We start from the raw sequence: 27,722 nt of genomic DNA on the forward strand, positions 1-27,722 counted from the left end.
AAGGGGGAGCCCTGGGTCAGAGGGGGGTTGGGGAATCCAGGCCACCCGCTGGCTCCGGGGTCCAGCCTAGAGCAGGGTCTGAGCCGCCTCGCAGAGCAGGGAGGAGCCCAGGCTGGGCGTGGAAGGGACGGGCCCCCCGGGAGAGCAACGGGAACCCTGGAGGGAAGGATCCAAACCTGCAGCTTCTTCCCTCCCTCTGCCACCCACCCCCCCCTCCTCTCTGGAGCTCCAGCCCAGCCCGGGAGCAGGGCCCGGAGGGACGTACCTGTGTGTGGATGGGCTCCTGCTGCCAGTCCCCAGACACTGTCTGTCCCACGGCCGCCGTCAGCAGGGGGCTCAGGAGCTGGGCCCGCAGGGGAGGCTGCAAGGTGCTGGCAGGAGAGAGGGGCAGAGGCTGTTAATTCAGCAGCAGGAGACAGAGACTTTCCCACTCCCTGGCCAGGGGATCTGCTCTGGGGGGAGTCGCCGGGGGGGGGGGGGGGGTCGGTACCTGAGGCTGCAGGCGGCGTTGAGGTAGTCGGCCAAGACCAGCGGGGGGGGCGAGTCCTCCATGATCTCCTGGGAGACCCAAGGGGACAAAGGGGCGTGTGAGGCTGGGCCCCCAAGAGACGCTCACACGGCCAGCGCCCCCACCCAGCAGGATCCAACCCCACTGCCTCCCGCTGCCCTGTAGCCCCCCTGCCCGGCACAGGGCCCCTCCCAGCACCCCCCTCCCAAACCGGGACCAGCTCAATCCTTGTCCCCAGGCCGTCTCCTGCTCCTCCCTGCCCTGGTGACCAGCCTCTGAACCTCCTCATCCCTGCTCCCCAGGCGCATCCCCAGCAGCCCGCTCGGCTCCCTTCCAGCCCCCCATGGCCCGGGGAGACCCCTCCCTGTCCCGAATCCCCCTTCCTGTCCGGCACCCCAGACCTGCCCCATTTCTGTGTCCCTCCCTCCTCCAGCATCCCCACCCACCCTCCCCATGTCCACCTCCAGCCCTCCTGGCTCCACCCATCCCGTTTCCAGCACCCCCACCCGCCGCCATGGCCCAGGCAGACCCCTGTCCACCCCACGTATCCCCTTCCCTCCTCCCGGCTGCCGCGACTCGCTTACAACGATCCTGGCCATCATGGTGTCCTTGCAGCAGCGCGGCGCCAGGGTGTCCTCGCCCCTTTGGAGGGCGGCGAGGCAGGCGAGGGGGATGGCCAAGAGGAACCGCTGCAGGGCGGCTGGGCTCTGCACCCCAGAGAGAGTCTGTGAGCCTGGGGCCTGCCTGCCCCCCACGGACAGCTGCAGGGCTCAGGCCTCCCAGGAGTGGAGGTGGGAGCTGCTGGTTGTCCAAGCACCCACACTCCCCCCCCAACTGCTGCCCCAGGCTTGTGGGGGCCCTGCTGGTGCATGACAAGAGCCCCCAGCTTGGGGGGCCCAGGTCATGCAGGAGAAGGGGCCCCAGGGGGATCCCCAGGGACAAGCCCCTCCCGGAGGGGGGGACGTGCTGGGAAGGGGCCGGACAATCTCGGGTCCCCCCCGTGTGGAGAAGGTTCCTACCGTGTCCCGGGTGTGGAGCTGCTCTTCGATGTCATAGATGGCCCCTTCCTCCACCCGGGAGTCCACCCGCTCCTGGCAGCGCTCCGCCGAGGCGCAGGGGGGCTCTGTGCGGGAGGGAAGGGACCAGGGTGACTCCAGCGGCCAGCAGGGGTCACGCGCCCCCATGTCAGGGACCTAGGGCAGGTTGGGCCCCACACGCCCCTCGCAGGGACCCATCCCCCTGCCACCCTCACATCTGCCAATGCTCTCAGCAGAGCCCCCACCAGGAACAAGAGAGCCAAGCAGCCCCCGCCCCCATCCATTGCCCTGGCTGCGGGGCAGACACTGGGGCTGCCCCCCCCCCCCCGGGTACTGGGTGAGCCCCTGGGCCCAGCGTGTTCACGGCCCCTCACCTGGGTCTGAGCGGCTGCGGGAGGTGGCCCGGCTGCAGCTGGAGGCCCAGGCGCTGCTGCTGACGGACCTGGACCCACAGCTGCAGGGGCTGGTGCGGGGAGCGACGGGCTGGGGGCTCCCGGAGACTGGCAGGTCCCCGGGGGCCGGGCAGGGCGATGCCCCCTGGTGGTAATGGGGGCTGGGCTCCCGGGGCAGGTGTTTCTCTCCACAGAGGAGGCCCCGGAGCCACCCTACCCGGCTCCCCCGCTGGGCTGGGTCCCGCCTGCCCAGCCGCCTCTGGAGCCAGGTCCGGGGGGGCCTGGCCGGTGGGCGAGTCGCCCCGAGCTGGTGGGATCCAGCTTCCCCGCCCGCGGGGACGGAGAAGCTGCTCCCCACCGGCCCTGCGGCCATCTTCAGGGCTTTCTTGAACCACAGCCGAAAACGTTTGGCCATGCTGGAAATGAGGGGAGCAAAGGGGAGCTTGGGGCGCAGCCTGATGAACGAAATCCAGGGGTTCCAGCTCCCCAGAGCGACTGCCCCCAGCCCCCAAATGGCCCCTTGCTTATCGGTTCGGTCTTGCACAGGCACTGCAAGGACCTGAGGGTATGTCTACACTACCCCGCTAGTTCGAACTAGGAGGGTAATGTAGGCATACCGCACTTGCAAATGAAGCCCGGGATTTGAATTTCCCGGGCTTCATTTGCATAAGCGGGGAGCCGCCATTTTTAAAACCCCGCTCGTTCGAACCCCGTGCAGCGCGGCTACACGGGGCACGAACTAGGTAGTTCGAACTAGGCTTCCTAGTTCAAACTACCGTTACTCCTCATTCCACGAGTCTCCTGCCCATCAACAGCCCCTTCTTGGCCAATCAGGGGAGAATCTAAGGTGTGGGGGGTGGAGCGTTCTCCCCAAAGACACCGGCATAGACTTGTTCCAGCCCCACCTCCCCAGTCCCCACAATGGGGGCTGCATCCCCCACCCCACGGCTCCTGCAAACCACCCCCCGTCCTTCAGCTAGTCTGTTGGGTCCCAAGCTGGGGGAGGCAGCAAGGGAAGGTCACAGAGGAGGCAAGAACAGAGCAGAAATGTGGGGGGATGGAGGAAAAGGGAAACCAACCAGGAGAAAGCCCCAGTGGTGCTAAGGACGCAGCCCAGGTGAGGAATCACCTTCTGGCCCTTGACCGAGGGCTGGGCCTGCCTTGAACCCAGCCGGCCCCGGGCGGGATCCAACCCCTGGGGGCTCTTACCTTCGTCACAAAGGTGTCGGGATGTGGAACTCACAGAACGCGAACGAACCGTGAGGAGGAGACGCACCAGAGCTAAAGCAACCGGGGGTCTCCAAAGTCCCCTGGGCCCGCCCCCCGCTTTTATCAGCCTGAGATGTGGGTCCCTCTGTGAGGTCATCACCTCCCCACCTGCCCTTTGCCTTATATGCTGAGGGCTGCCCAAAGCCCCTGTGAGGTCACCGCCCCCCCCCCCCACCCTGCCAGGCAAATGTCCTGCCTCTGGCCACCCCCCTGAGAAGTTTGAGCCATTACTAGGGGTCCCTCCCCCTCCCTCATAGGCTGCTCCCTGCCCTACACTGCAGGCTTCTTGCACGAGAGCTGTTTCACGCCGGAGTTCTTGCGCAAAAGGTCTCGTGCAAGAGTGCCTCCACCCTGCCATGGGCTTTTGCACAAGAGCGTCCATGGCAGTGTGAACGCTCTCTTGTGCAAGAAAGCTCTGATGGTCATTTTAGCCATAAAAGTGTCTTGCTCAAGAAGCCCCTGGTGCCCGTCCACGCTGCCTTCTTGCACAACAGCTCTTGCACAAAGGGGGCTTAGTCATCGTCGGGAGAGGAATAACTCCTGTGCAAGGAGCCCTGTTCTCTGATGCTTTACTGCAAATTTACTTCTGCAAGAACACACGTAGAGTGTAGACGCGCCACAAGTTTTTTCGCAAGAACACGCAAAAACAAGCCATGTGGATGTTTTCTTTTTAGGCAAAAGCACCTTTTTGCACAAGATCGGTCGGCCTTTTTGCAGAAATAGGGATCTTGTGGGAAAAGGGGGTTTTTTGCACAAAAAGTAAACATCCACACGGCTTGGTTTTGCGCACAAACCCCGAGCACAAAAACGGATCGGCAGAAAATATGCAAATGACATTGCGTGTCATAGAGTCCCTCGTTAGCATATTTGTTGCCAAAAAAACTCGTTGTGTAGACGTAGCCTAGGAGAGAAGCGATCTCAGACACAAAGCCCTTCAGTAAGAGGGCATAGCCCTGGGGCGTGGTAGGAGACGTACGGCAGACATGGGAGGTCACTCTCCTAGCTATTTGGCACGGAGGAGGCCTCAGCTGGAGCACTGTGTCCAGATCTCAGGGCCATGCTTTAGGAGAGAGAGTCCAGAGGGGAACTATGAAAAGGGATTAGGGACGTTAGATATTCACTGAGTAGTCAATTAACCTCATGATTTCTTATCGGTTACTTGACTTTTCGATAGTCCCCAGGGGCCAGCTGTCTCAGTCCTGGCTCGCGCTGGGTGCGGGACCTACCCCCTCTGCGGCTCTGCATTTACAGTGTGTTAGGAGCCAGGCAGGCAGGCAGCCCGGCTCAGTTCCAGTTTGCACCAGGTCCAGAAGCTCAGACCCAGCCCCCAGGCAAGGGCTGCTGCCAGCTTGTGCTGCTGCCTCTGATACAGTGGCAGCAGTACGGAGTGCCAGGAGGGAACTGGTCTAAAAAGCACCTCCCCTTGCGACCTGGCTGCCTGTCACCCCACGCTGCTGCCTCCGTTTTTGGCGAGAGAGAGCCGCCTGTCTTGAGACACCGGTGGGGAGTCGGATTTTCAAAAGGCAGGTCTCTGTCCTTTGTGAGCCTTCCAAAGCGCTTCGGTGGGGGGAGGGGGCAGGAAGGCGGACGACACTCAGGAATTGTAGCACCCAAATCCACGGAGTGTTTCGCCAGCACCTCCTGCAACAGAGCCCAATCCCTGACAGGCTTTTAGGCAAGATAGATCATTTGAAAAAATGACAGACACAGGGTTTTCTGTGTAGCCCCTTAATTCGAACGAGTGGGAGGCTAGCCCTCCCCAAGTTTCCCTGGTGGCCACTCTGGCCAACACCAGGGAAACTCTATGCCCCCCTCCCGGCCCCGGACCCCTTAAAGGGGCACGGGCTGGCTACGGTGCCCGTGCCAGGTGCAAGCCTGCTAGCACCCAGCCAGCAGACCCTGCACGGGGCACGGCACAGAGCCACCCACCCGATGTCCCCCAGCCCACCCCCTCTTCCCGGGACCAGGCTGGCGGCTCCCGGAAGCTTGCCCGGGACCGCAGGAGGCGGGTACATTCCTCGTCCACGATCTCCACACTAGGCACAGGAAAGTGGCCATCTAGGGCAGGAGAGCTGCCAGCCTGGCCACCCAGGAGCAGGTTTGCATGAAAATCAAGGGGGTCCACTGAGACCCCCGACCCTGAGCCCTGAGCTTACAATGGCCGTCCTGGGTCAGACCAAAGGTCCATCTAGCCCAGTAGCCTGTCTGCCGACAGCGGCCAACCCTAGGGACCGTGGAGGGGATGGACCAAAGACAGTGACCAAGCCATTTGTCTCGTGCCATCCCTCTCCAGCCTTGCACAAACTTTGGGCAGGGACACCACTCCTACCCCCTGGCTAAGACTACTCCATGGACCCAACCTCCATGACTTGATCTCACTTCCCTTTAAACTCTGTTCTAGTTGTAGCCTTCACAGCCTTCTGCAGCAAGGAGTTCCACCGGTTAACTATTTGCTTTGTCAAGAAGAACAACTTTCTCTTACTAGTTTCAAGCCTGCTACCCAGTCCTTTCCTTTGGTGTCCTCTAGTCCTTCTTTATGGGAACTCAGGAAGAACTTTTCTGAATGCACCCTCTCCACCCAACCCCTGCTTTTAGAGACCTCTAGCCTGTCCCCCCTCCGTCTCCTCTTTTCTAAGCTGAACAGTCCCAGTCTCTGTAGCCTCTCTTCATCTGGGACCTGTTCCCAACCCCTTATCATGTTAGTTGCCCTCCCCTCTCCCAGCCTTAATCTTCCCCTCTCCCACCTCCTTTTCCCAGTCTCCCCCAGTTTTGTTCAATAAAGACAGAGTCAATGTTGGAAGAAACGTTATCTTTATTTTGTACATCAAGAAGAAGGGGGGCTAGGGAAGGGTAAGTGGAAGGAGGTGAGGGAGGAATGGGGTACGAGCCCCCGATGGGGAGGACTGGGCTGGCTCTGCAGGCTTCTGGGGGTGGAAGCTCTCCTGCCGCCCCCCGATTACCCCCTCTCCCCAGATGGCAGCCTGTGGCAAGTGCAGCCGGGCTGATGGCTGAGTGGTGTGATGTGCCCAGTGTGGGTACTCCGGGCACTCCAAGCCAGGACTGGTTTTCAAGCGGGGCACCCCTTAGAACTGTCTGTCCGGGGTGGGGGTCGGGACCCTTTAAGCGCAGCCCTCGGCGCATGTGCGGTGCCGGAGCTGGCCCCGGGCGCATGGTGCACGGTGAGCGCCGGCCCCGGGGGCGCCGCAGATTGGCTGCCCGCGCTATGGCCACGTGGTGCATGGGGGGAGCGCAGGCCCCGGGCGCGCGGCACTTGCAGGGTGCGCCAGCCCTCGGTGCGCAGCACTTGGAGAGCGCCGGCCCTGGGCGCGCGGTGCTTGGGGGGGGGAGAGTGCCAGCGCTAGTGCCGGCCCCGGGCGCGTGGCGCTTGCAGGGTGCGCCGGCCCCGGGCACGCGGTGCTTGGGGGGAGAGCGCCGGTCCCGGGCGCGCGGCGCTTGGTGGGAGGCCCGGCCCTGGGCATGCGGTACTTGTGGGGGGGGGGGGCGGCCCTGGGAATGTGGCTATCGGGGGTCCCCGCCCCCGGGTGCGCAATGGGGCGCCCGGCAACCTCAAATGGTTGGGGATCACTGCATTAGGAGAAACCATTGGCTGCCTCCCCTGCCCCGCCCCATTCCTGCTCCCATGGGGGTCCCGCTGCCCCCCTTTGAGAGCTGATGCTGAAAAGTGCTGGGAAAGCTCGGGGCGATTATCTGCCTGACCCCGGTGAATAGGAGCTGCCAAAGGCCCTGAAGTGTGACAGACCCTGGAGCTGTGACCGGCCCTTTCACCCAGCAGGATGTGCCGAATGCCCCAGAGGACCAAGGGATGGTGGGCGTGGCACTTCAAGCACACCTTGATTTTCTTCTGTCAGGGCTGGGGCATCGGACCGTCCAGGCTGGGTTCCTGTGATTTCCCGCGCGTGCTGGGCGGATGGTTTCCTGTCCAGTGCAGACTGCCGCTGGTGCGGGACCTCTGCATATAAACGCTGGGTAAGTCCTGGTGGGTTTTTAATGGGCAGTGTCATGTGGTTTGGTAACTCAGGGTGCCCCTGTATAAAACTATGGGACACCAACATCTTGAATACTGTGTACAGCTGTGGTCTCCTCACCTCAAAACAGATATTTTGGCCTTGGAAAGGGTTCAGAAAAGGGCAACTAACATGATTAGGGGTTTGGAACGAGTCCCATATGAGGAGAGGTTAAAGCGATGGGACTTTTCAGTTTAGAAAAGAGGAGATTGAGGGGGGATATGATAGAGGTCTATAAAAACATGAGTGGTGTGGAGAGGGTGAATAAAGAAAAGTGATTTATTAGTTCCCATAATAGAAGAACTAGAGGACACCAAATGAAGTTAATGGGTAGCAGGTTTAAAACTAATAAAAGAAAGTTCTTCTTCACACAGGGTGTAGTCAACCTGTGGAACTCCTTGCCAGAGGAGACTGTGAAGGCTAGGACTATAACAGGATTTAAAGAGAAGCTAGATAATTTCACGGAGGTTAGGTCCATAAAAGGCCATTAGCCAGGAGATAGAAATAGTGTCCCTGGCCTCTGTTTGTGGAAGGCTGGAGAAGGATGGCAGGAGACAAATCGCTTGATCATTGTCTTTGGTCAACCCTCTTTGGGGCACCTGGTGCTGGCCACTGTCAGCAGACAGGGTACCCAGTACTGCCGTTCTTATGTTAGGGTTCTTGGGTGGGGCACAGGGCAGAGCCCATCGGTTCAGAGCTGCTAAGAGCAGAGTTATTTGCACTTACGTCCCAGCCAGACTCCCTCGTATCCCCTAACGCAGGGCTGGGGGGATCCTTTTTTGGGTCGGGGGCCACAGAGAAATCCGTCGGGCCTTGTAGGAGTTGGGCGGCAGGAGTGGAGCTTAGTGCCTACGGGGCCAAGGGAAACAGAGAGGGCACCATGTCCACAGGGCCGGGGTGCCATTTTCCCTAGGGCCTCCGGGGGGGTAGGAGGGGGGGAGTGTGTCTATGGTCTAGGAGCCAGGGCCCACCAAAGATGAATCCGACCCAGGCTCTGGTACATCTCTGCAGCGCTGCCGGCCGGTTCCCCCACCTCTTGGTCCTCAACCCAACTAGCCCTGCTTCCCGGCGGCTGGTTGCCCCCCGGCCAGCCCCGCTCCTTCCAGCCCCCTCTCAGCCAGCCCTGCTTCCCGGCGGCCGGTTCCCCCCCACCCCCTCTCTTCCAGCCAGTCCCGCTCCCCCGGTCCCTGCTGTTCAGTATTTTTTTTAAACCATCTGGTAACCCTAGCAGGTGGGGGTGAAAAGTGCACGGAACTGCTCGCACAAGCGCGTCTGGGAATGAGATGCTGCTCTAACATCTCCGCCTCTGTTCACTTCCAGCCCCTGCCTCGTGGCGCTGGCCCCCCGTGGCCTGGGCGGGCCCCCCAGGCGCACCATGGCCCGGCATAGCAAGCTGCAGAAGCACGTCCTGAGCCTATACAGGCAGTTCCTGCGCGCCGGCCGGGAGAAGCCGGGATTCCTGCCTCGCATCCAGGCCGAGTTCCGGAAGAACGCCAGCATCCCCCGGGCCGACGTGATGCACATCGAGTATCTGCTCCGCCGTGGCCAGAGGCAGCTGGCGCAGCTCCGAGACGCCAACACCAAACAGATGGGCACCTTTGTCCAAGCCAAACCCGAGGAGCAGTGACCCCTGCTGGTTGGCGCAGGCGTCTGTCTTGTACTGGGACGGTTGGGGGTGAATTCACAGATCAGCCTTCCTGGTTCTCACATCCCTGTGCACCCCTCGTGTCCGACCACAGGGAAGGAAACGTCCCGTCGGTGCCTGGCTTGGCATTCGCTGGGCTAAACGAAGCCGGGTTTAGGTGTCTTTATAGGCAGCCACTATAGGGTGAATTTAAGAAGCTGGTCTCGCTCATCCAGGCTTTTGAACAGTTCAGGTGTGGATGGGCGATCTGGAGGAGATGCTCTTGTTTCCAGGACCTGGTACACAATTCATTCTACCCCTGCTGGCTCCTCTCTTCCATCCTTAGCCAAAGATGAACAAGCCAGTTAGCCCAGGGAAATAAAAGAAAGGGAGAGCGGTGGCGGAAAACCCCGTGTCTGTCATTTTCTCCAATGATCCCTCAGTTGTCCGAAGGACGGGTAGGGGGCCCGGGCCCTCCCTCTCCACCGGCCCCCAACCCCGGGCCCTATCAGTGGTGGGCGGTTCCTACCACTGGCTCAGCGGGGAGTTCTCCCCGAAACGTGCCAAGCCCGCCAGGGCTTTTCCTGCCCCAGGTTGCTTCCTACCCCAGCCCTTTGGCCGACGGAGATCCCGCCCGGCGCTGGGCTGGCGGTGGCACTGACGTTGGCAGGCCCGACGTCTGGGGCAGCAGCGACAGGGGATCAACAGCGGGCGCTGCGGTCGAGCTCGGCCCGGGGACTGTAGCGGCAGAGGCAGTTGGCCCCTCCGCCCCGAGGCCAGCCACAACTGAGCTGTCTCCCTGGCTTTTGTACCTGGCCCGCAGTTGGAGCATGCCCAGCACTGCTGTGGGGGCGGGGCCTGCTCAGCCCAGCACTCCAGTTTGCTCCTCCCTTGGCCAGTGCGGGGCTGGACCAAGGCATGTGCGGATGTGCACCACCAGTAACACAGGCTGCCTCCTCTGGGGGCTCTGCTAATCAGCTGAGTGGCACCTGAATTTCACCCAAGCGGCTGCCCATGCACACAGCTTGCAGAGCACACTGGCCCCTGACTGGCCACTGGCCGAGTGTGTGTTTGTGTATATTGGTGTGTCCCTGTATGTATGTGTACACTGTGTTTGTATTTTTGTGTGTCCTTGCATGTGTGTGTGCGTGCCTGTGTGTGCACAGTGTGTGTGTGCGTGCCTGTGTGTGCACTGTGTGTGTGTGCATGTCTGTGTGTGCACTGTGTGTGTGCGTGTCTGTGTGTGCACTGTGTGTGTGTGCACTGTGTGTGCACTGTGTGTGTGTGCATGTCTGTATGTGCACTGTGTGTGTGCGTGCGTGACTGTGTGTGCATTGTGTGTGTGTGTATGTCTGTATGTGCACTGTGTGTGTGTGCATGTCTGTGTGTGCACTGTGTGTGTGTGCATGTCCTTGTATGTGCACGTGACCATGTGAGTGAACATCTCTGAATCTTTCCGTGTCTCTGCAGGGGTGTTTATGTTTGTGTCCCTGCGTGTGTGCTCCACCTGTGGGAGTAGTTGGGGGGGGGGGTGTTTGGAGACAGGGTGGGGGGCAGGTGGTGGAACCTCCATCCCTAGAGGTTTTTAAGTGTCTCTGCTTGACAAAGCCCTGGCTGGGTTCATTTAGTTGGGGTTGGTCCTGCGTTGGGCAGGGGCCTGGACTCGATGACTCCTGAGGTCTCTTCCAGCCCTAGGGTTCTAGGATTCTGTGATAGGAGGTGTAATGGGGATGGGTAGATAGATGAGGTGCATGGGGACAGACAGACAGGCAGACAGACAGGCAGAGGGTGCACAGGGACAGACAGATCATTAGATAGATATCGGCAGTGTGTGGGCGCCCAGTCGGCCCCAGGGGATCAGCGAGACGAGGTGGCTGGGTCGTGACTCTCACTGGACAGCACCGGCGGGCGGGCGAGGCAGACGAGGTTTCGCGCTGACACAGAGCTCTCCGGCAGGCTGGGAAATGGACTCCCAGCCCCACAGGTAAACCCAGGGCGATGCAGACGGGTTACCCCAGCGTTAGCCCAGATTGCCAGGAACCAGCCGAGGGCACGTGGCCTGTTAACAGTCACAGGGCCAAAGCCATGACGCCAGCATCGCCAGATGGCAGAACTCCTGCGGCCTTCCTACGCCCCTGGGTTTATGGCTTATACCTGCAACTGGCAGCCTAGGGGCCCTGCCTTTGTCCTGCCGGCCTTCTGGGCCACTTCTCCCACAGAGCCCTTGCAAGCTGGGTTAGCTCTGGCCACACAGCCTGTTGCCCCTGCTGTTAGCCGTGCAGCTGGGCCCTTTCCCAGCCTGGCTCTCTCCCTGCACAAGCTGGTCCAATATGAGACCCCCGGCCCTGTCCCTGAGAGGTGCAATGGCTGGGCTGGCTCCGCGGCGCGGGTAGGGCTGCCAGTGTCTGGCACTGAACCGGACAGTCCGGTAGCTGGACTTTGTGTCTTGGAAACAAATAGAGAAAATACTGGCTGCATAAACTGAGAGGGGAGGAAGAGATGTTTTCTGGGTTCCCACTGTGTGTGTGGGGGGGGGGGGGCAGGGCTGAAGTTTCCATGCCCATAAGCAGGACAACAGAGATTTCTCCCTGCCTGCTCCTCTTGGGAATGTCGGGGGAGATTTCTCTGGGGGCCAAGGTACCGGGAATTCCCCAGCTCCCCTGAGTGCGGCAGCCCCCCACAACCGTGGCCCCGACCCCACTTACCGTCCACGTTCTTCTGGGCGCTGGGTGCTGCAGGGAGCGTCTGACCCCCTGGCTCAGCTCCCGCTCAGGGCGGGAGGACTCCAGCCGGGTGCGGCTCCCCCTGGCCTGCGGCTGGACAGGACACAGCAGGGAGCGGTGACCCCGTCTCCCATCGCAGCCTGGCCCTGGGAGCTGGGCCCGATGTGGGAGGGGGCAGGGGCAGCCCCTCACCAGCCATGGAGAGAAGCCGGGGGGAGGGAAAATTGACCATGAGCCCCGAACACCCTGTTCCACCCGGGTCTGGCAGAGGGAGGGTCCGTCCGTGGGGCACAGACTGACAGTTAGTCAGGGATGTGGGTTAGGAGGTGGAAAGGGGGCTCTACGTGTGGGGCACAGACTGGAAGTCACGGACATGGGACAGGTGCTGGAACAATGGGCTCTCTAGGGCACAGACTGGCAGTTAGGTATGTGGGGCAGAGGCTGGCAGAGGGGGGCTGTTTGTGGGGACAGACTGGCAGGTATTTAAGGAAATGGGGGAGGGGATGATGGGGGGGCTCTGTGGGGCACAGACTGGCAGTTAGTCTGGTCCATGGGGAGGTTGATGACTGATGACAGGAGACTAGCTGGTCTGTGGAGGTGTCTGGGGGGGAAGTTTCTAGGATGCGGGAGATGGGGGTGGGGTTTGGGCAGGGGGGCACAGGCAGTGGTGGGCTGTGTGTGCACTGATGATACAGGATGCAGTTAACAGGTAGAAAATCTTCACACCTGGCAGCTGGACCAGCTGATGAGGTCTGTGGTGCTGCCTTTGAGCATCCCCTCCGGGAGCAGGTGGGGCTGTTGGATTCACTAGTCCGATGAGGCACTCGAGGGCCAGGGCCAGCTGGGCCCCAAGCTCCCTAGGGGGGGCTGTGCTGAACTGGGATGGAAGGGAGGAGACAGGGCCCCATCAGTGTCCTGCTCCCAGCTCCCAACCCCCCTGGGCCAGGCGCCTCCCTCCCCACGTCCCTCTGCTGGAGCCACCGGGGAGCGGAGTTAACGAGACCCCCAGCTCCTGGGGCGAAGGGCGGGGGCAGGGCCCCCCATGGGGACTTGCACCCCCAGCTGGTTTTGCAGGGTTTGGACTGGACAGAACCAGCCCCTTCTCTGAGGCCTCACCATGCTCCCTGCAGCCCTCTTCTTCCCCCAGCCTCAGTCACTTGCCCCAGGCTGGGGTAGGGGTTTGGGGAGAAGGCCCTGTGCTTGGAGTGTAGGAGGGGCTCTGGTCCTAGCCCAGGGTGGGACAATGGGGTCCAGGAAGCTCTACAAGTTGCAGGCTCTGGCACTGAGTTTGGGTGCAGGGAGACTCGTATCTGCAGCAAGAGGCTGGTCGCAGGGCTGGGACGGGGGTTCAGAAAGCAGGCTCCGGCTGGGCTGTTGAACTGCGATGGCTTCTGGTGCTTCAGCAGTGAGGTTAGGGCGGCTTCCTTCGGCCCGGGCCCTGCACCGCTCCGGACAGCCACTAGCATGATGCCATTCGGTGCCCCTCCTCTACACGCACTGAGCCCACAGCCGCTACTGGCCACCGTTCCCCGTTACTGGTCAGTGGGGGCTGCCGGAGCGGTGTCTGCAGCAAGGACAGTGTCTGGAGACCCCCCCAGCAGTGACTTTCTCTGGGGTGGCAGGGACATGCCAGCCCTTCCAGGAGCAGCAGTTACCGTGGGGTGTGTCTACACTTGCTTCCTCTTTCAGGAGAGAAATGCAAATGTAGACATGCAGAATTGGAAATGAAGCCAGTATTTAAATATCCCGTGCTTCATTTGCATATGTGCACAAGCTCTGATGGCCATTTTAACTATAGGGCTTTCTTGCACAAGAAATGCATGTTGCCTGTTTACACTGGCCTCTTGAGCAAGAACAGTTGTGCAAAAACATGCTGCCTGTCTACACTGGCCAGGTGTTCTTGCACAAGTACCCTGATGTTCTACTGTATGAAATCAGGGCTTCTTGTGCAAGAACTATGATGGTCCCGCTCAGGAATAAGCCCTTTTGCACAACTGTTCTTGTGCAAGAGGCCAGTGTAGACAGGCAACATGAATTTCTTGCGCAAGAAAGCCCGATGGTTAAAAGAGCCGTCAGAGCTTTCTTGCGCAAGAGAGCGTCTACACTGGCATGGATGCTTTTGGGCAAAAGCACATCTCTTCCACAAATGCACAGGCCAGTGTAGACACTCTCAGGTACAACTACTTTAACGCAAGAACTCTTGCGCTAAAGAGTTTTTCCGCAAGATTATGCCAGTGTAGATGTAGCCCCGCAGTAGTTTAAGACTTGGGGCATTTGGAAAAGGAGGGGGAGCTACATGTGTGCGAGGTGTATTGTTGCCCTCTGCTGGATGGACTGTAAATGATCAATGTATGTATCATATGCCCTATAGTGCTAACAGTTAATGGGGATTCTCCTCTAGCTCACGCCTGGCATTTTCTAAAGTAATATATACCTGTGTGTGTTTGTGAGAGAGAGAGAGAGCAAGTGCTTGGGGTTCCCTCATGTCTCCTCCCTATCCTGATCTGCTTGGCTTCAGCACAGGAAAGAAGAAGTAGTGCAAGCTGAGTGTGTTTGACATCAGGTAGAAGCAGGGCAATGGAGGGATAGTGGGGCCAAGTAGCAAGAGCACTTGGTTTCTTTTCCTGCAGACTGAGGGGTTGGGGAATGGGTTGGGCTGTATAAATCAGATGCCGCTCCATGCCTCAGTTTCCCCCTTCATACAATGCTGATGACACCGAGAATGTTTGTAAAGTGCCTTGTTGTTAGCCTATGGGGCAGAGGGGGAAACTCGGTCTCAGAAGCAGACTGGGGGGAGGTAGAACCCCACCTAGGCAGCGCTGGTTCCACTACATCACACTGCCAGACCGGTCTGAGTGGGTCCCTCTCTTGGCTGCTCCTCCCCCCAGGAGGAGTGAGTTACTCTCCATCGGCTGCAGGAACCAGTGCGACGCCTGTCCTCGGATGGTGTATTGGGATAATGTACTGACAGCTCTTCTCTGCCACCCGCCCCCCTTCTCCTGCCGCTGCAACATCAAATTAACCCTCCTGGTCTGCCCCCGTCCTCCCTCCGGTACCAGGAGACCCCACACATGATGGGAGAGGCTGCAAACTGGGGAGCAGGGCTGAGGGCAGCAAACCAGCCCCCAGAGCCCTGCAGGGCCTGGCCATGGGTGCGGGGAAGCGGGAACTGACGTGAGGAGCATTTAGAGGTTGGGGGGGGGGGCAGTTGTGGGGAAGGGGGACAACGGAGCCACGAGCAGGACAGGGGGTGAAGTCCTGGGAGAAATCAGGCTCCATGCTCAGCTGTGAGTTTGAATCCCCATAGACAGAAGCGCCCCAGGGCAGTGGTGGATTCTCCGCGTGTCGATGGGTCTAGTGCAGGCCAGAGGCCTTGCTGGGATGCACTAGGGCAAAATCCAGGGCCGGGACCGGAAAGGAACCCATGAGAGGCAGCGGGGCGGGTGGGAGGCTCTAACTCTTGCTCCTGGGCCAGGAAGTCCAGTGCTGGGTGACACCAAGCCCACGTCTGCACGGCAGGCATTTTGCACAAGAACAAGTGTTCCTGAGCAGCAGCTTGTGGCGCGTCTACACTGTACGTGTGTTCTTGCACAAGTAAATTTGCAGTAAAGCATCAGAGAACAGGACTTCTTGCACAGGAGTTATTCCTCTCCCCACGATGACTAAGCCCCCTTTGTGCAAGAGCTGTTGTGCAAGAAGGCAGCGTGGACGGGCACCAGGGGCTTCTTCAGCAAGACACTTTTCTGGCTAAAATGGCCAGCAGAGCTTTCTTGCGCAAGAGAGAGTTCACACTGCCATGGACGCTCTTGTGCAAAAGCCCATGGCAGGGTGGAGGCGCTCTTGCACGAGACCTTTGGCGCAAGAACTCCGGCGTGAAACAGTTCTCGTGCAAGAAGCCTGCAGTGTAGGGCAGGGAGCAGCCTATGGGGCTACTGGAGCTGCTGGCTGCAGGGTGCCCAGTGAGGGAGGGGAGGGACCCCTAGGAATGGCTCCAACTTCCCAGGGGGGTGGCCAGAGGCAGGACATTTGCCTGGCAGGGGTGAGGTGGGGGGGCAGTGACCTCACAGGGGCTTTGGGCAGCCCTCAGCATATAAGGCAAAGGGCAGGTGGGGAGGTGGTGACCTCACAGAGGGACCCACGTCTCAGGCTGATAAAAGCGGGGGGCGGGCCCAGGGGACTTTGGAGACCCCCGGTTGCTTTAGCTCTGGTGCGTCTCCTCCTCACGGTTCCTTCGCGTTCTGTGAGTTCCACATCCCGACACCTTTGTGACGAAGGTAAGAGCCCCCAGGGGTTGGATCCCGCCCGGGGCCGGCTGGGTTCCAGGCAGGCCCAGCCCTCGGTCAAGGGCCAGAAGGTGATTCCTCACCTGGGCTGCGTCCTTAGCGCCACTGGGGCTTTCTCCTGGTTGGTTTCCCTTTTCCTCCATCCCCCCACATTTCTGCTCTGTTCTTGCCTCTCCTGTGACCTTCCCCTGCTGCCCCCCCCCCCCCAGCTTGTGACCCAACAGACTAGCTGAAGGACAGGGGGTGGTTTGCAGGAGCCATGGGGCGGGGGATGCAGCCCCCATTGTGGGGACCTGGGCTGGAACAAGTCTATGCCGGTGTCTTTGGGGAGAACGCTCCACCCCCCACACCTTAGACTCTCCCCTGATTGGCTGAGCAGGGGCTGTTGATGGGCAGGAGACTCAGGGTACGTCTACACTACCCCACTAGTTCGAACTAGCGGGGTAATGTAGGCATACCGCACTTGCAAATGAAGCCCGGGATTTGAATTTCCCGGGCTTCATTTGCATAAGCGGGGAGCCGCCATTTTTAAAACCCCGCTGGTTCGAACCCCGTGCAGCGCGGCGACACGGGGCTCGAACTAGGTAGTTCGAACTAGGCTTCCTAGTTCAAACTACCGTTACTCCTCATTCCATGAGTGTAGACATTCCCTCAGGTCCTTGCAGTGCCTGTGCAAGACCGAGCCGATAAGCAAGGGGCCATTTGGGGGCTGGGGGCAGTCGCTCTGGGGAGCTGGAACCCCTGGATTTCGCTCTGCAGGCTGCGCCCCAAGCTCCCCTTTGCTCCCCTCATTTGCAGCATGGCCAAACGCATCAGGCTGTGGTTCAAGAAAGCCCTGAAGATGGCCCCAGGGCCGGTGGGGAGCAGCTCCTCCGTCCCCGCGGGCGGGGAAGCTGAATCCCACCAGCTCGGGGCGACTCGCCCACCGGCCAGGCCCCCCCGGACCTGGCTCCAGAGGCGGCTGGGCAGGCGGGACCCAGCCCAGCGGGGGAGCCAGGTAGGGTGGCTCCGGGGCCTCCTCTGTGGAGAGAAACACCTGCCCCGGGAGCCCAGCCCCCATTACCACCAGGGGGCATCGCCCTGCCCGGCCCCCGGGGACCTGCCAGTCTCCGGGAGCCCCCAGCCCGTCGCTCCCCGCACCAGCCCCTGCAGCTGTGGGTCCAGGTCCGTCAGCAGCAGCGCCTGGGCCTCCAGCTGCAGCCGGGCCACCTCCTGCAGCCGCTCAGACCCAGGTGAGGGGCCGTGAACACGCTGGGCCCAGGGGCTCACCCAGTACCCAGGGGGGGGGCGGGGAGGGGCAGCCCCAGTGTCTGCCCCGCAGCCAGGGCAATGGATGGGGGCGGGGGCTGCTTGGCTCTCTTGTTCCTGGTGGGGGCTCTGCTGAAGGCGTTGGCAGATGTGAGGGTGGAAGGGGGATGGGTCCCTGCGAGGGGCGTGTGGGGCCCAACCTGCCCTGGGTCCCTGACATGGGGGCGCGTGACCCCTGCTGGCCGCTGGAGTCACCCTGGTCCCTTCCCTCCCGCACAGAGCCCCCCTGCGCCTCGGCGGAGCTCTGCCAGGAGCGGATGGACTCCCGGGTGGAGGAAGGGGCCATCTACGACATCGAAGAGCAGCTCCACACCCGGGACACGGTAGGAACCTTCTCCACACGGGGGGGACCCGAGATTGTCCGGCCCCTTCCCAGCACGTCCCCCCCCCTCCGGGAGGGGCTTGTCCCTGGGGATCCCCCTGGGGCCCCTTCTCCTGCATGACCTGGACCCCCCAAGCTGGGGGCTCTTGTCATGCACCAGCTGGGCCCCCACAAGCCTGAGGCAGCAGTTGCGGGGGGAGTGTGGGTGCTTGGACAACCGGCAGCTCCCACCTCCACTCCTGGGAGACCTGAGCCCTGCAGCTGTCCGTGGGGGGCAGGCAGGCCCCAGGCTCACAGACTCTCTCTGGGGTGCAGAGCCCAGCCGCCCTGCAGCGGTTCCTCTTGGCCATCCCCCTCGCCTGCCTCGCCGCCCTCCAAAGGGGCGAGGACACCCTGGCGCTGCGCTGCTGCAAGGACACCATGATGGCCAGGATCGTTGTAAGCGAGTCGCGGCGGCCGGGAGGAGGGGAGGGGATACGTGGGGTGGACGCGGGTCTGCCTGGGCCATGGCGGCGGGTGGGGGTGCTGGAAACGGGATGGGTGGAGCCAGGAGGGCTGGAGGTGGACATGGGGAGGGTGGGTGGGGATGCTGGAGGAGGGAGGGACACAGAAATGGGGCAGGTGTGGGGTGCCGGACAGGAAGGGGGATTCGGGACAGGGAGGGGTCTCCCCGGGCCATGGGGGGCTGGAAGGGAGCCGAGCGGGCTGCTGGGGATGCGCCTGGGGAGCAGGGATGAGGAGGTTCAGAGGCTGGTCACCAGGGCAGGGAGGGGCAGGAGACGGCCTGGGGACAAGGATTGAGCTGGTCCCGGTTTGGGAGGGGGGTGCTGGGAGGGGCCCTGTGTCGGGCAGGGGGGCTACAGGGCAGCGGGAGGCAGTGGGGTTGGATCCTGCTGGGTGGGGGCGCTGGCGGTGTGAGCGTCTCTTGGGGGCCCAGCCTCACACGCCCCTTTGTCTCCTTGGGTCTCCCAGGAGATCATGGAGGACTCGCCCCCCCCGCTGGTCTTGGCCGACTGCCTCAACGCCGCCTGCAGCCTCAGGTACCGACCCCCCCCCCCCCCCGCCGACTCCCCCCAGAGCAGATCCCCTGGCCAGGGAGTGGGAAAGTCTCTGTCTCCTGCTGCTGAATTAACAGTCTCTGCCCCTCTCTCCTGCCAGCACCTTGCAGCCTCCCCTGCGGGCCCAGCTCCTGAGCCCCCTGCTGACGGCGGCCGTGGGACAGACAGTGTCTGGGGACTGGCAGCAGGAGCCCAACTACACGCAGGTACGTCCCTCCGGGCCCTGCTCCCGGGCTGGGCTGGAGCTCCAGAGAGGAGGGGGGGGGTGGCAGAGGGAGGGAAGAAGCTGCAGGTTTGGATCCTTCCCTCCAGGGTTCCCGTTGCTCTCCCGGGGGGCCCGTCCCTTCCATGCCCAGCCTGGGCTCCTCCCTGCTCTGCGAGGCGGCTCACACCCTGCTCTAGGCTGCACCCCGGAGCCAGCGGGTGGCCTGGATCCCCCAACCCTCCTCTGACCCAGGGCTCCCCCTTGTCTTGCAGCAGTTCATCCGGGCCCTTCCCTACGACCTCCAGGCCCTACTGGCGAGCCTCCTCGCCGAGTCCCCAGACACCGCCCGGCTGCAGCTCATAATGGAGGTGAGCCCCGTGGGGGGGACGGGGCCATTGTCCCTGCTTCCTCGGGGGGGGGCCGAGAGAGGAGCAGTGTCAGTGGCTGGGGGGGGCACAGTCCGAGAGGAGCCCCAGGCTCTGCCCAGAACCGGCACCTCCCTACGGGTCCTGACCTGCCTCTTTCCCCCCCAGCACCTGAGCCCGTGGCTGGAGTCCCGCCTGCCCCAGGAGCGAGCCAGGGCCCTTGGCAGCACCACGGCCCTGCTGGGAGTCGCCACCACCCTCCCGGGGTTTGACGTAAGTGACCTCGGAGCCGGGGGGTCTGGGGCTGCAGGGCGCGGGGCTGGGAGCGTCCCCGGGAGGCAGAGGCAGGGCCGGGAATGGGCCGCGTTCTCCTTTCCCCGGGGAGGGGCGACCCTGGGCCCTTCAGGGGGGCTCTTGAGAGACTGGGCCCCAGACTGGGGAGTGGCCGTCAGTGGATCCCCTTGTTCCACCCCCGGAGTGACCCTTCAGTCGGGGCCATTGCTCATGGTTGTCTCCTCGCAAGGCCGGCCCCGCCCCGCCCCGGGAGGTGTCTCTGTCCGTCCCCAGAGCTCAGACCCGCCTCGGCGGCCGTTTGCATGGGACGTGCAGCCCCAGGATGCTGAGGGACCCCCCCTCTTCTCTCCCCTCAGAACTCCGCCGACTGGCCGAGGATGGGTCACCACGTGGCCCAGCTGGGCCTTTTTATTTCGGACCCATCCGAAGACGTCAGCCGGCTGGCCCGGGAGGGGGTGCACAGCCTGTATCAACTCCTCCTGCACCACAGGGGTAAGGAACCCAGCCGGGACCTGGGCCCCAGGGACACCCTGAGGGTGCCGGCGGCGGGGGGAGGGGACCCAGCCCCTTTCCCCCAGACTGGCCCAAGGGGGGATGCGTCCCTCTGTGTTCCCCTTCTGCCCCCTGTGCCCCTCCATTTGCCCAGGGATGCCTGCAGGGACCCGTGGGAGGGGAAGGGCTCAGACCTGCCAGCAGAATGACCCTGTTGTGTCTCTTGCAGGCCTCAACATCCACCAGGCAGAGGACCTGTGGTGCAGACACTACTACAAAGAAAGATGGGTCCTGGCTCACAGCAACAGCGTGAGGGTGGGAGAGGTAAGGACGCGCTGCCAGGGCAGGGCAGGGCTCGGGGGTGGGGCTGGCTGGGGCCCTCGTGGGGGTAGGAGGGTCTTGGGGGCAGGAGGAAGCTGTGACCTGGGGCAGGGGTTGGGGTGCCGGGTGAGGAGAGCGTCTGGGTGCAGGGTCTGGAAGGGAGTTTGGGGGAGGAGGAAGCTGTTTTAGCCCCAGGAGTTGGGGCCGGGCTCTGGGCCATCAGCTGAAACCTCCTGTGCTCTTGATTCCAGGTCTTTGGGCAGCTCTTCACAGCAGAGCAGGAGAATTGCTTTTTGGACAAGGCTCTGCTCGCTGCCCGCTCCCCCCTGCGGCGCCCCAGCCAGGCCGGGCTGGTCCTGGCCCACGCCCTGCATGGGCAGGCCCATCAGCTCCTGGAATACATGGTGAGCAGCCGGAGCAGATCAGGAGAGTGGGGCAGGGCCAGGGTCTCCTTCCCATCCCCTCAGGGAGTCCCCCGCCCCTTTCCTCAGGCTGCCCCCACCCCACGTCCCTGCTGGCAGAATCCCTCCTGCCCCTGCGAGCGTCCCTGGGGGTGGGGGAGGCTCTGAACACAGAAACTGTCCTAGGAGGCGGGAGGGGGCCGAGGTGTCAGGAGCTCTGAGGGGGGGGGGTCAGGAGCTCACCCTGCGGGCCTGACGGGGGGTGATCAGAGAGCAGGGGGGAGGAGGGTGGAAATGCTGGGGGGGCCAGTTCCCCTGAGTCCCCAGGGATGAATGTGACGGATTCTGCTTCCCTTGCAGCAGGAAGACACCCAGTGAGAGCAGCAAGAGCTGAGGAGCCAGCAGCTGCGTCCCCCTCCCCCCAACCCTCCCAATTGTATTGAATTGTATTTACATTCTCATTAAACAATGTTTCAAAAAACATTTGGATCAGGCTTGGTCAATAATTTGTAATGGGGGGGCCATTTTGGCAACTGATCAAGGGCCACATTTCTACCGAGGGCTTTGGGGTCTGGGACGGGGTGGTTAGGTGCAGAAGGGAGCTTAGGGGTGGAGCCTGGGTGCAGGGGGGGGGTATGATCTGGGGCGGTGGATAGGGGTGCAGGGTCCAGGAGGGGGTATGGGCGCAGGAGAGGACTCTGGCCTGGGGGAGGGGCTCTAGAGGGGTGCAGGGTCAGGGAGGGAGCTGTGACCTGGGTGAAGGGGGAGCAGAAGGTTTGGGGGAGGGGGTGCGGGTGCCAGAGAGGAGTCTGGCCTGGGGGAGGGGTGTCGGGGGGGTGCAGGGTCAGGGAGGGAGCTGTGACCTGGGTGAAGGGGGAGCAGAGGGTTTGGGGGAGGGGGTGCGGGTGCCAGAGAGGAGTCTGGCCTGGGGGAGGGGTGTCGGGGGGTGCAGGGTCAGGGAGGGAGCTGTGATCTGAGGGAATGGGGGACGCAGGTTCAGGTGGTCGCCTGGGACAGGCAGTCGGGGAGGGGACGTGGGCGCCAGGGGCAGGCTCTGGCTGCGGAGGTGCCTACCTAGGCAGCTGCGTATGGGGGAGCCCGACTGTCACCTGAGGGGATGGGGGAGCTCAATTTTCAACTGTGGGGAATGGAGGAAATACTGTGGAGTGGAGGGAGCGAGATGGGGGGGGCTGAATTGTTCCCGGAGGGGAGATCTCCCTGGCTTGGGGGGGGGGGCGTTTCCAGCAAAGCCCTCACATAAGAGGGGGACAGACGGGGGGAGGGAGAGGACGGGGATGGGCAGGGCAGGTGGAAATGGGGAGGGGCAGGAGAAGGGAAGGGGGAGGAGATGGAGGAGAGCAGGGGATAGGAGTGGGGGCGGGGATGAGGAGCAGGACAGAGGCAGGGCAGTGGTGGTGATGGCTGAGCGATGAGAACAGCTCGCAGGGAGCTTAAAGCCAGCAGATGCTTTTCGGCAGAGTTGCCATTTGCCCTGGCGGCTTTGCCAGAATAGCTGTGCCAGCGGGGGGGAGGGGGGGGCGGGGGGGGCTTTTGCCACACACCCAAGCCAAGCCAGCTGTGGCGGCAAAGCCTTGTGATGTAACCTAAGCCCTTGGCAAGGTCGGGATCAACCTGCTCTGACAATTTCTCGGACCGGCGGGATGAGAAACAAGGATCGTGCAGGGAGATGGGGATGACTAGGAAGCGAATCCAGGTGTGGGGGGAATATCCTGGGTTGGAGGGTCAGTCGATACCCCCGCCTGCCACTGTCTGCCGGGGCTCTGCCCGCAAGATGGAACCAACAGCTGAGTTTGCTTTTCTGCCCCGTCGTGGGCACAAAAGGCCCAGAGCAGCCTCCTGCTATCTTGGAGGAAAGGGGCCAAAGTTCAGGAAGCAGGTGCCAGGCTGGGCTGGAATCCGCGAGCTCCGCTTTTGCTTTGCCCTTCCTGGAAGCTGGGCTGCAGGTGAATGGCGGTTTCATCTCTGCTCTTGGGGTGTTTCTTGTGGGTTCCGAGTGTGGATCTGAGAGGGGCTGCGCAGGGGCAGTGTCATGAACGAGCTGTAAGCGTTACAGCCCCTTCTGCGCAGGCTGGCTCCAGCCTCCCGTCTGTCTCCAAGCCCTGGGGGAGAGGCAGGAGGCCAGCAGCATGGCCTAGTGGAGAGGGCAGGGGGTTGGGCGTAAGAACTCCCGGGTTCTAATCTAATGCCACCTAGTGACTAAGGCACAGAGTTGTGTGTTAGACCCTTGCTCCTCAATTCTGCGCTCACTCTCGCGCTGGTGACCTTGGAGAGGCCTTTCAGGTCTCCCTTTCCCTGTCCATCAAAGGCAGGCAAGTGCGATGTAATGCCCTGGAGCAAGTGCTTTGGGACGTGTCGCACAAGTGTGCCTGGCTCACAAGCGTGTCAGCACAGGTGTGTAAAAGCGTGACGAAGGCTTTGAGATCGATGCCGAAGGCTTGTGAGGCTGTGGCTGGCCAAGTGACAGGGAAATGAAAGGTCAGAGTTTGGTCAGTTAGATTTTATGGTAATACACTGAGACGAAGCACTTTGGGCGTATATACGATAATGTCTTTCCAAGTGCGTTAGTTCAAGCCGTGTCCTAGGAGCCAAGAGGTGAGACAAACATGCTTGGTCCTGTCTCGGTGCAGGGGTGGACTAGATCAGTGCTTCTCGACCAGTGGTACGAGTCCCCTTAAAGGAACTCAAGAGATGTCTGGGGGACACGTCAACACAACTGAAATTTGGAGAAAACTGAATTTTAGTTTTCAGTTTGACAGCGCTTTATTCTTTTTGTACCTTTTACACCCAAAAATGCCATCGCCCGCCCGGCTACGATGCAGTTGTTTAAACAAATGTGTTGCAACGGTAGAAAAAAATTGTGTGTGTCTGAAAACTGTAGGTACTGGGGGTACTTACACATTTTTTTTTAAAGGGGGTACATTATAAAAAAAGTTTGCGAAACACTGGACCTATCATGGTCCCTTCCACTCAGACTTTTCTATGATTCTGTGACAGGGCTGGGCGATAATTTTCAGAAGGGGGCCACTTAATGGATTTTGGTATGGGGTCATAGGCCGGCTCCACCCACAGAAGGGGCGGAGCCTGAGGCAGAAGGGGCGGTGTTGTGGACTAGCCCACCCTCAGAGTTCTCCGTGGCTGAGGCTTTCAATTAAAAGCACAGAAAAGAGCTCACAGCTTTGCCACTACTGGCAGCTGTCCAGCGTGGCTACAGCTTTTTAAAGGGCTCGTGGCTCCTGCCCCTGCCGTAACCGTGAATCATTTAAAATCGGATCCTGCTGCCTGAGTCACCACTTAGAATTCGGCGGCATGGGCAGCAGGATCTAAACACAAAGTGGCCAGATCACAGTGTTAGGTGGGTTGCATCTTACCCAGCCCTGTTCTCTGAGCTGGTTTCGAAACCTCCGTGTCCTCCTTGTGGTCTGACAGCTGCAGTTTTACTGCCTGTCTCTCCTCTCATGGCCCAGCCTAGCCGCAGCTAATGGACTAACTCAGGTTAGCATCACCTGCCCTGTCTTGGTGACTCTTCACAGCTGAATGGCCTGTAAGGCATCATGCTGGTCTTCTGATCTCTTGGTGACTCCTCTGCCTTCTGTTTATTTCTTTCTCCCTAGCTGGCCGATTGAGTCAAGCCTTGTCAGTGCGTGAAGGCCCCAGGAATTACAAGTGCGATGGTCTCCCATGCCCAAGGTAATCGGCTGGCTAGTAATGGATGGGCTGCTTGGTTATCAGGTTAGGCTGCACAAGCCAGGTCTATGGGACCCCATGGCCAGCTGGCACCTGGTTCACAGGGAGGCAGCTGTACTAATCTGAAAATGGCTGGAGGACACCACCATCATTAGGCTCCAGAGTTACAGCACTCACTCTTCTTGGAGCTACTTGTCCGAGGCAGGCAGCACAGCTTAGCAGCTCATTGGGACATCTTCTTTTTAGTTGTGAGATCTGGGCACTTTAGAATGGCTGTAGCTATTTAGCAAAGGCGCACAGCTATAGGCATGTAGTTTTTAGCTTTACTCACCTAGGTGGCTGACTCCAGGAAGCAAGGGTGTGTGTGTGTGTGTGGGGGGGGGGGTCCTGTACAGAGGGTTCCCTGGCCCCTCTGCTTCCATGGCTGTGCAACTGCCACCAGGTGGATTAGAACCTGGGACTGTTGGAGCTTAGGGCAGGAGCTGCTACAGCTTGAGTTATAAGTCAGTTGCCTCTCAGCATAGGCTGAAGAGCTCCCTTGTAATAATTGCTTGCTGGGCGTGGTCTCAGTGCCACTCCATAGGATAGTGACCCACATCAGGTGGGTGGGTTACAGCTGCAGGCCTGCTCCCAGCATGCGGATCTGCTCTCTGGGCGGCGTCTATAACTCTGTGGCTGCAGCCCTGCTCCCAGGACTGGATCTGCTCTCTGCCCATAGGCGTGCGCAGCACATTTCATTAGGGTGTGCACCCAAAGAATGTTTTTAAATGTACTCTTTGACCCCCTTGACCCCCATTAGCCACGCCCCCTGACCCCCATTAGCCACGCCCCCTGACCACGCCCCATTACCAAGCCTCTGGAGGTAACACTTTCAGGGCAATATGGGGAGGCATCAGGGGGAGGTCGACAAAGGGCTTTCATGTCGACGGGAGCGTCCACACTGCCCCGATCTGCCGACAAACAGCTGATCATCAGCTGGTCGGCAGAGCGCGGCAGCCATTTAAATTTAAATGAAGCCGCGATTATTTAAATCGCGGCTTCATTTCCCTCTGCCGATCAGCCTCATCTACATGGCTCCATCAATGGAGCCATGTAATTTAGACACACCCCTAGAGGCCTCGACAGCTGGAGCCATGAAGGCAGCTGGCTCCCAGCTTAGGATGTAGAGCTCCCTTGTTCTTATCTCTGGCTGTAAGAGGTCCAATTGCCACACGAAGGGACAGTGAACCACACACACTAGGTGTGTGGATTACACTGCCAGCTGAGAGGAGCACGTGGGGGAGGGCGAAGGGAAAAGCCCTGCAGCAGACAGGACACAGCGTCCCCAGAGACGAACCGGCAGAGGCATATCCTCAGACATACAAGAACACATGGCTGCTGCATTGGGGAACTCAAAAATTTGGTGCCCAAATTTTCCGGTGCCCTATGCAGCTACATATTTCCCATGGGCCTAGGGACAGCCCTGACTACGGGCCCCAGAGCTGGGAGAAAACTGTCCCACATAACTGGTGCATAACTGGAGGGAGAGGAGCGAGAACTAGTGGGGGTAGGATGTTGAGGGGAACAGGCGGTGTGGGATGGGGGCTTTCGGGGAAGGCACAGTGTGGGTTTGAGGCCTCAGGAGTAGGGGGGGCACATGAGAGGGAATGGGCAGAGTGAGGATGAGGGGGAAAGGGTGATGTAGGGGGCAAGGCCACAGTCCGGGCTCTGCTAGTTCCCCCACTTTCTGCTGCTCCTGACTCTTGGTTTGCACAAAACATTTCTTCTTGGAACAACTCGGTTCCTTGGAGCTCTTTCCTCCAACCCCGAAGCCATTGGCTGGCTCTCCCCGGGTTCATCCTTTACGCTCTGAAATGACTTTGGTCGGTTTTAAGACTGGGAGACCCGTAGCTGTCTGTTATGTACTCCAGAGAGAAGCGAGGCAAAAACATAAATACTCTTGCTGGAGGCCTGCAGTGTAATACCCCTTATCCAGAATAACACACAAGAACCCTGAGGCTATGTCTACACTGCTAGCTTTTGCCTGCAGAGAGCATGCTAGGGTGTGTCTAGACTACATGCCTCCGTCGACGGAGCCATGTAGATTAGACAGATCGGCAGAGGGAAATGAAGCCGCGATTAAAATAATCGCGGCTTCATTTAAATTTAAATGGCTGCCCTGCTCTGCCGATCAGCTGTTTGTCGGCAGATCGGGGCAGTCTGGACGTTCCCCTGTCGACAGAAAACCCTTTTGTCGACCGCCCCGTTATGCCTCGTGGGATGAGGTTTACCGGGGCGGTCGACAAAAGGGTTTTCTGTCGACAGGGGAACATCCAGACTGCCCTGATCTGCCGACAAACAGCTGATCGGCAGAGCAGGGCAGCCATTTAAATTTAAATGAAGCCGCGATTATTTTAATCGCGGCTTCATTTCCCTCTGCCGATCTGTCTAATCTACATGCCTCCGTCGACGGAGGCATGTAGTCCAGAAACACCCCTAATGAAGCACAAGAAGTTGCTAACGAGTGCTTCATTAGCATACTCTCTGCCTGCAAAGGCCCGCAATGTAGATATAGCCTTAGGTCGAGAGGCCCAACTCCACCCCTGTCAGGCTGACTGCATGCTTCCCTCCAGCCTACAAGCAGGGTCAGGAAACCTTCCCTCTTCATTTCAACACACCCCTCCAGTGGTCCCTGCATTGCTAGCTTTTGCCTGCAGAGAGCATGCTATTTCCCCTGCCGTGCCAACTTGCTCAGCGGTGCCCCTAGCAGAATCCAAGCACACGGCAGTGGGGTGTGCAGGGTACCATACCTGGCCCCACAGCCGGCCGGCCCGCCTTGTTTGCTAGAATCTGAGCAAGCCCAGACAGGTTCCTCTCGGGAGCTATAGCGGACCCTTCCTAAAAACGTGTTTGGCGACCTGTTCAGTAGATGCACGGCACTAACGGGTGCTCCCACTTCTCTTCCAGATGGACACAATCGGCTTGAAGGAGGAAAACGTCCCGCTGTACAAACAGAGGCTCAGGGACCATAATCTCAACGGGCGCGCGCTGGTCTACAGTGACAACACTGAAATCAAAGAGGCCCTGCACATGAGTCTTGGCGAATGGACCCTCTTTAGCATCCATTTCCTTGGAGTGTTTCCCCCGGCGAATTTGGCCTCTTCTGTGGTGTCCCCCGTCCCGTTCCACGTCAGGCCAGAGGCTCTGAAGAACATGGTTGCCTTAAGAGAGACTGTGGCGAGAGGGAGCAAGCTCTCTCTGAACAGCTCCAGGGAAGATCTTTGGGAAAAGAAATAACTCTGAATCCTGAACACAGAGGTGAAAGTGCCCTGGTGCACAGCTCCAGCAAGAACTGCAAAGACCTGGGCTGCAACAGGACAGTACCTGTGAGAAACTGTAAAGTTACTTTCA

General features: G+C 60.5%; 2 protein-coding genes across 2 annotated transcripts; both read left to right on the plus strand.

The window, feature by feature from the left end:
• Nucleotides 1-7,073: 7,073 nt before the first annotated feature.
• Nucleotides 7,074-9,263, plus strand: LOC142823362 (succinate dehydrogenase assembly factor 1, mitochondrial-like). Its single transcript, XM_075914326.1, has 2 exons — nt 7,074-7,193; nt 8,552-9,263. Exons 1-2 carry the CDS (start codon nt 7,135-7,137, stop codon nt 8,856-8,858), a joined length of 366 nt encoding a protein of 121 aa, XP_075770441.1. The 5' UTR covers nt 7,074-7,134; the 3' UTR covers nt 8,859-9,263.
• Nucleotides 9,264-16,398: 7,135 nt separating this feature from the next.
• On the plus strand, nt 16,399-24,271 carry LOC142823328 (uncharacterized). Its single transcript, XM_075914257.1, has 6 exons — nt 16,399-17,093; nt 17,389-17,492; nt 17,807-17,929; nt 18,464-18,531; nt 18,650-18,755; nt 24,260-24,271. Exons 1-6 carry the CDS (start codon nt 16,661-16,663, stop codon nt 24,269-24,271), a joined length of 846 nt encoding a protein of 281 aa, XP_075770372.1. The 5' UTR covers nt 16,399-16,660.
• The last annotated feature ends 3,451 nt before the right edge of the window (nt 24,272-27,722 follow it).

This window comes from Pelodiscus sinensis, chromosome 33 (assembly GCF_049634645.1).
Source record: "Pelodiscus sinensis isolate JC-2024 chromosome 33, ASM4963464v1, whole genome shotgun sequence".
NCBI lineage: Eukaryota > Metazoa > Chordata > Testudines > Trionychidae > Pelodiscus > Pelodiscus sinensis.

Coding starts and splice junctions, on each gene's coding strand:
- LOC142823362 (XM_075914326.1), top strand. CDS start 7,135: ATGGTTTCCTGTCCAGTGCAGACTGCCGCTGGTGCGGGACCTCTGCAT. Junction 7,194..8,551: donor CCTCTGCATATAAACGCTGG/GTAAGTCCTGGT, acceptor GTTCACTTCCAG/CCCCTGCCTCGTGGCGCTGG.
- LOC142823328 (XM_075914257.1), top strand. CDS start 16,661: ATGGCCAAACGCATCAGGCTGTGGTTCAAGAAAGCCCTGAAGATGGCC. Junction 17,930..18,463: donor CCATGATGGCCAGGATCGTT/GTAAGCGAGTCG, acceptor TGGGTCTCCCAG/GAGATCATGGAGGACTCGCC. Junction 18,532..18,649: donor AACGCCGCCTGCAGCCTCAG/GTACCGACCCCC, acceptor CTCTCCTGCCAG/CACCTTGCAGCCTCCCCTGC.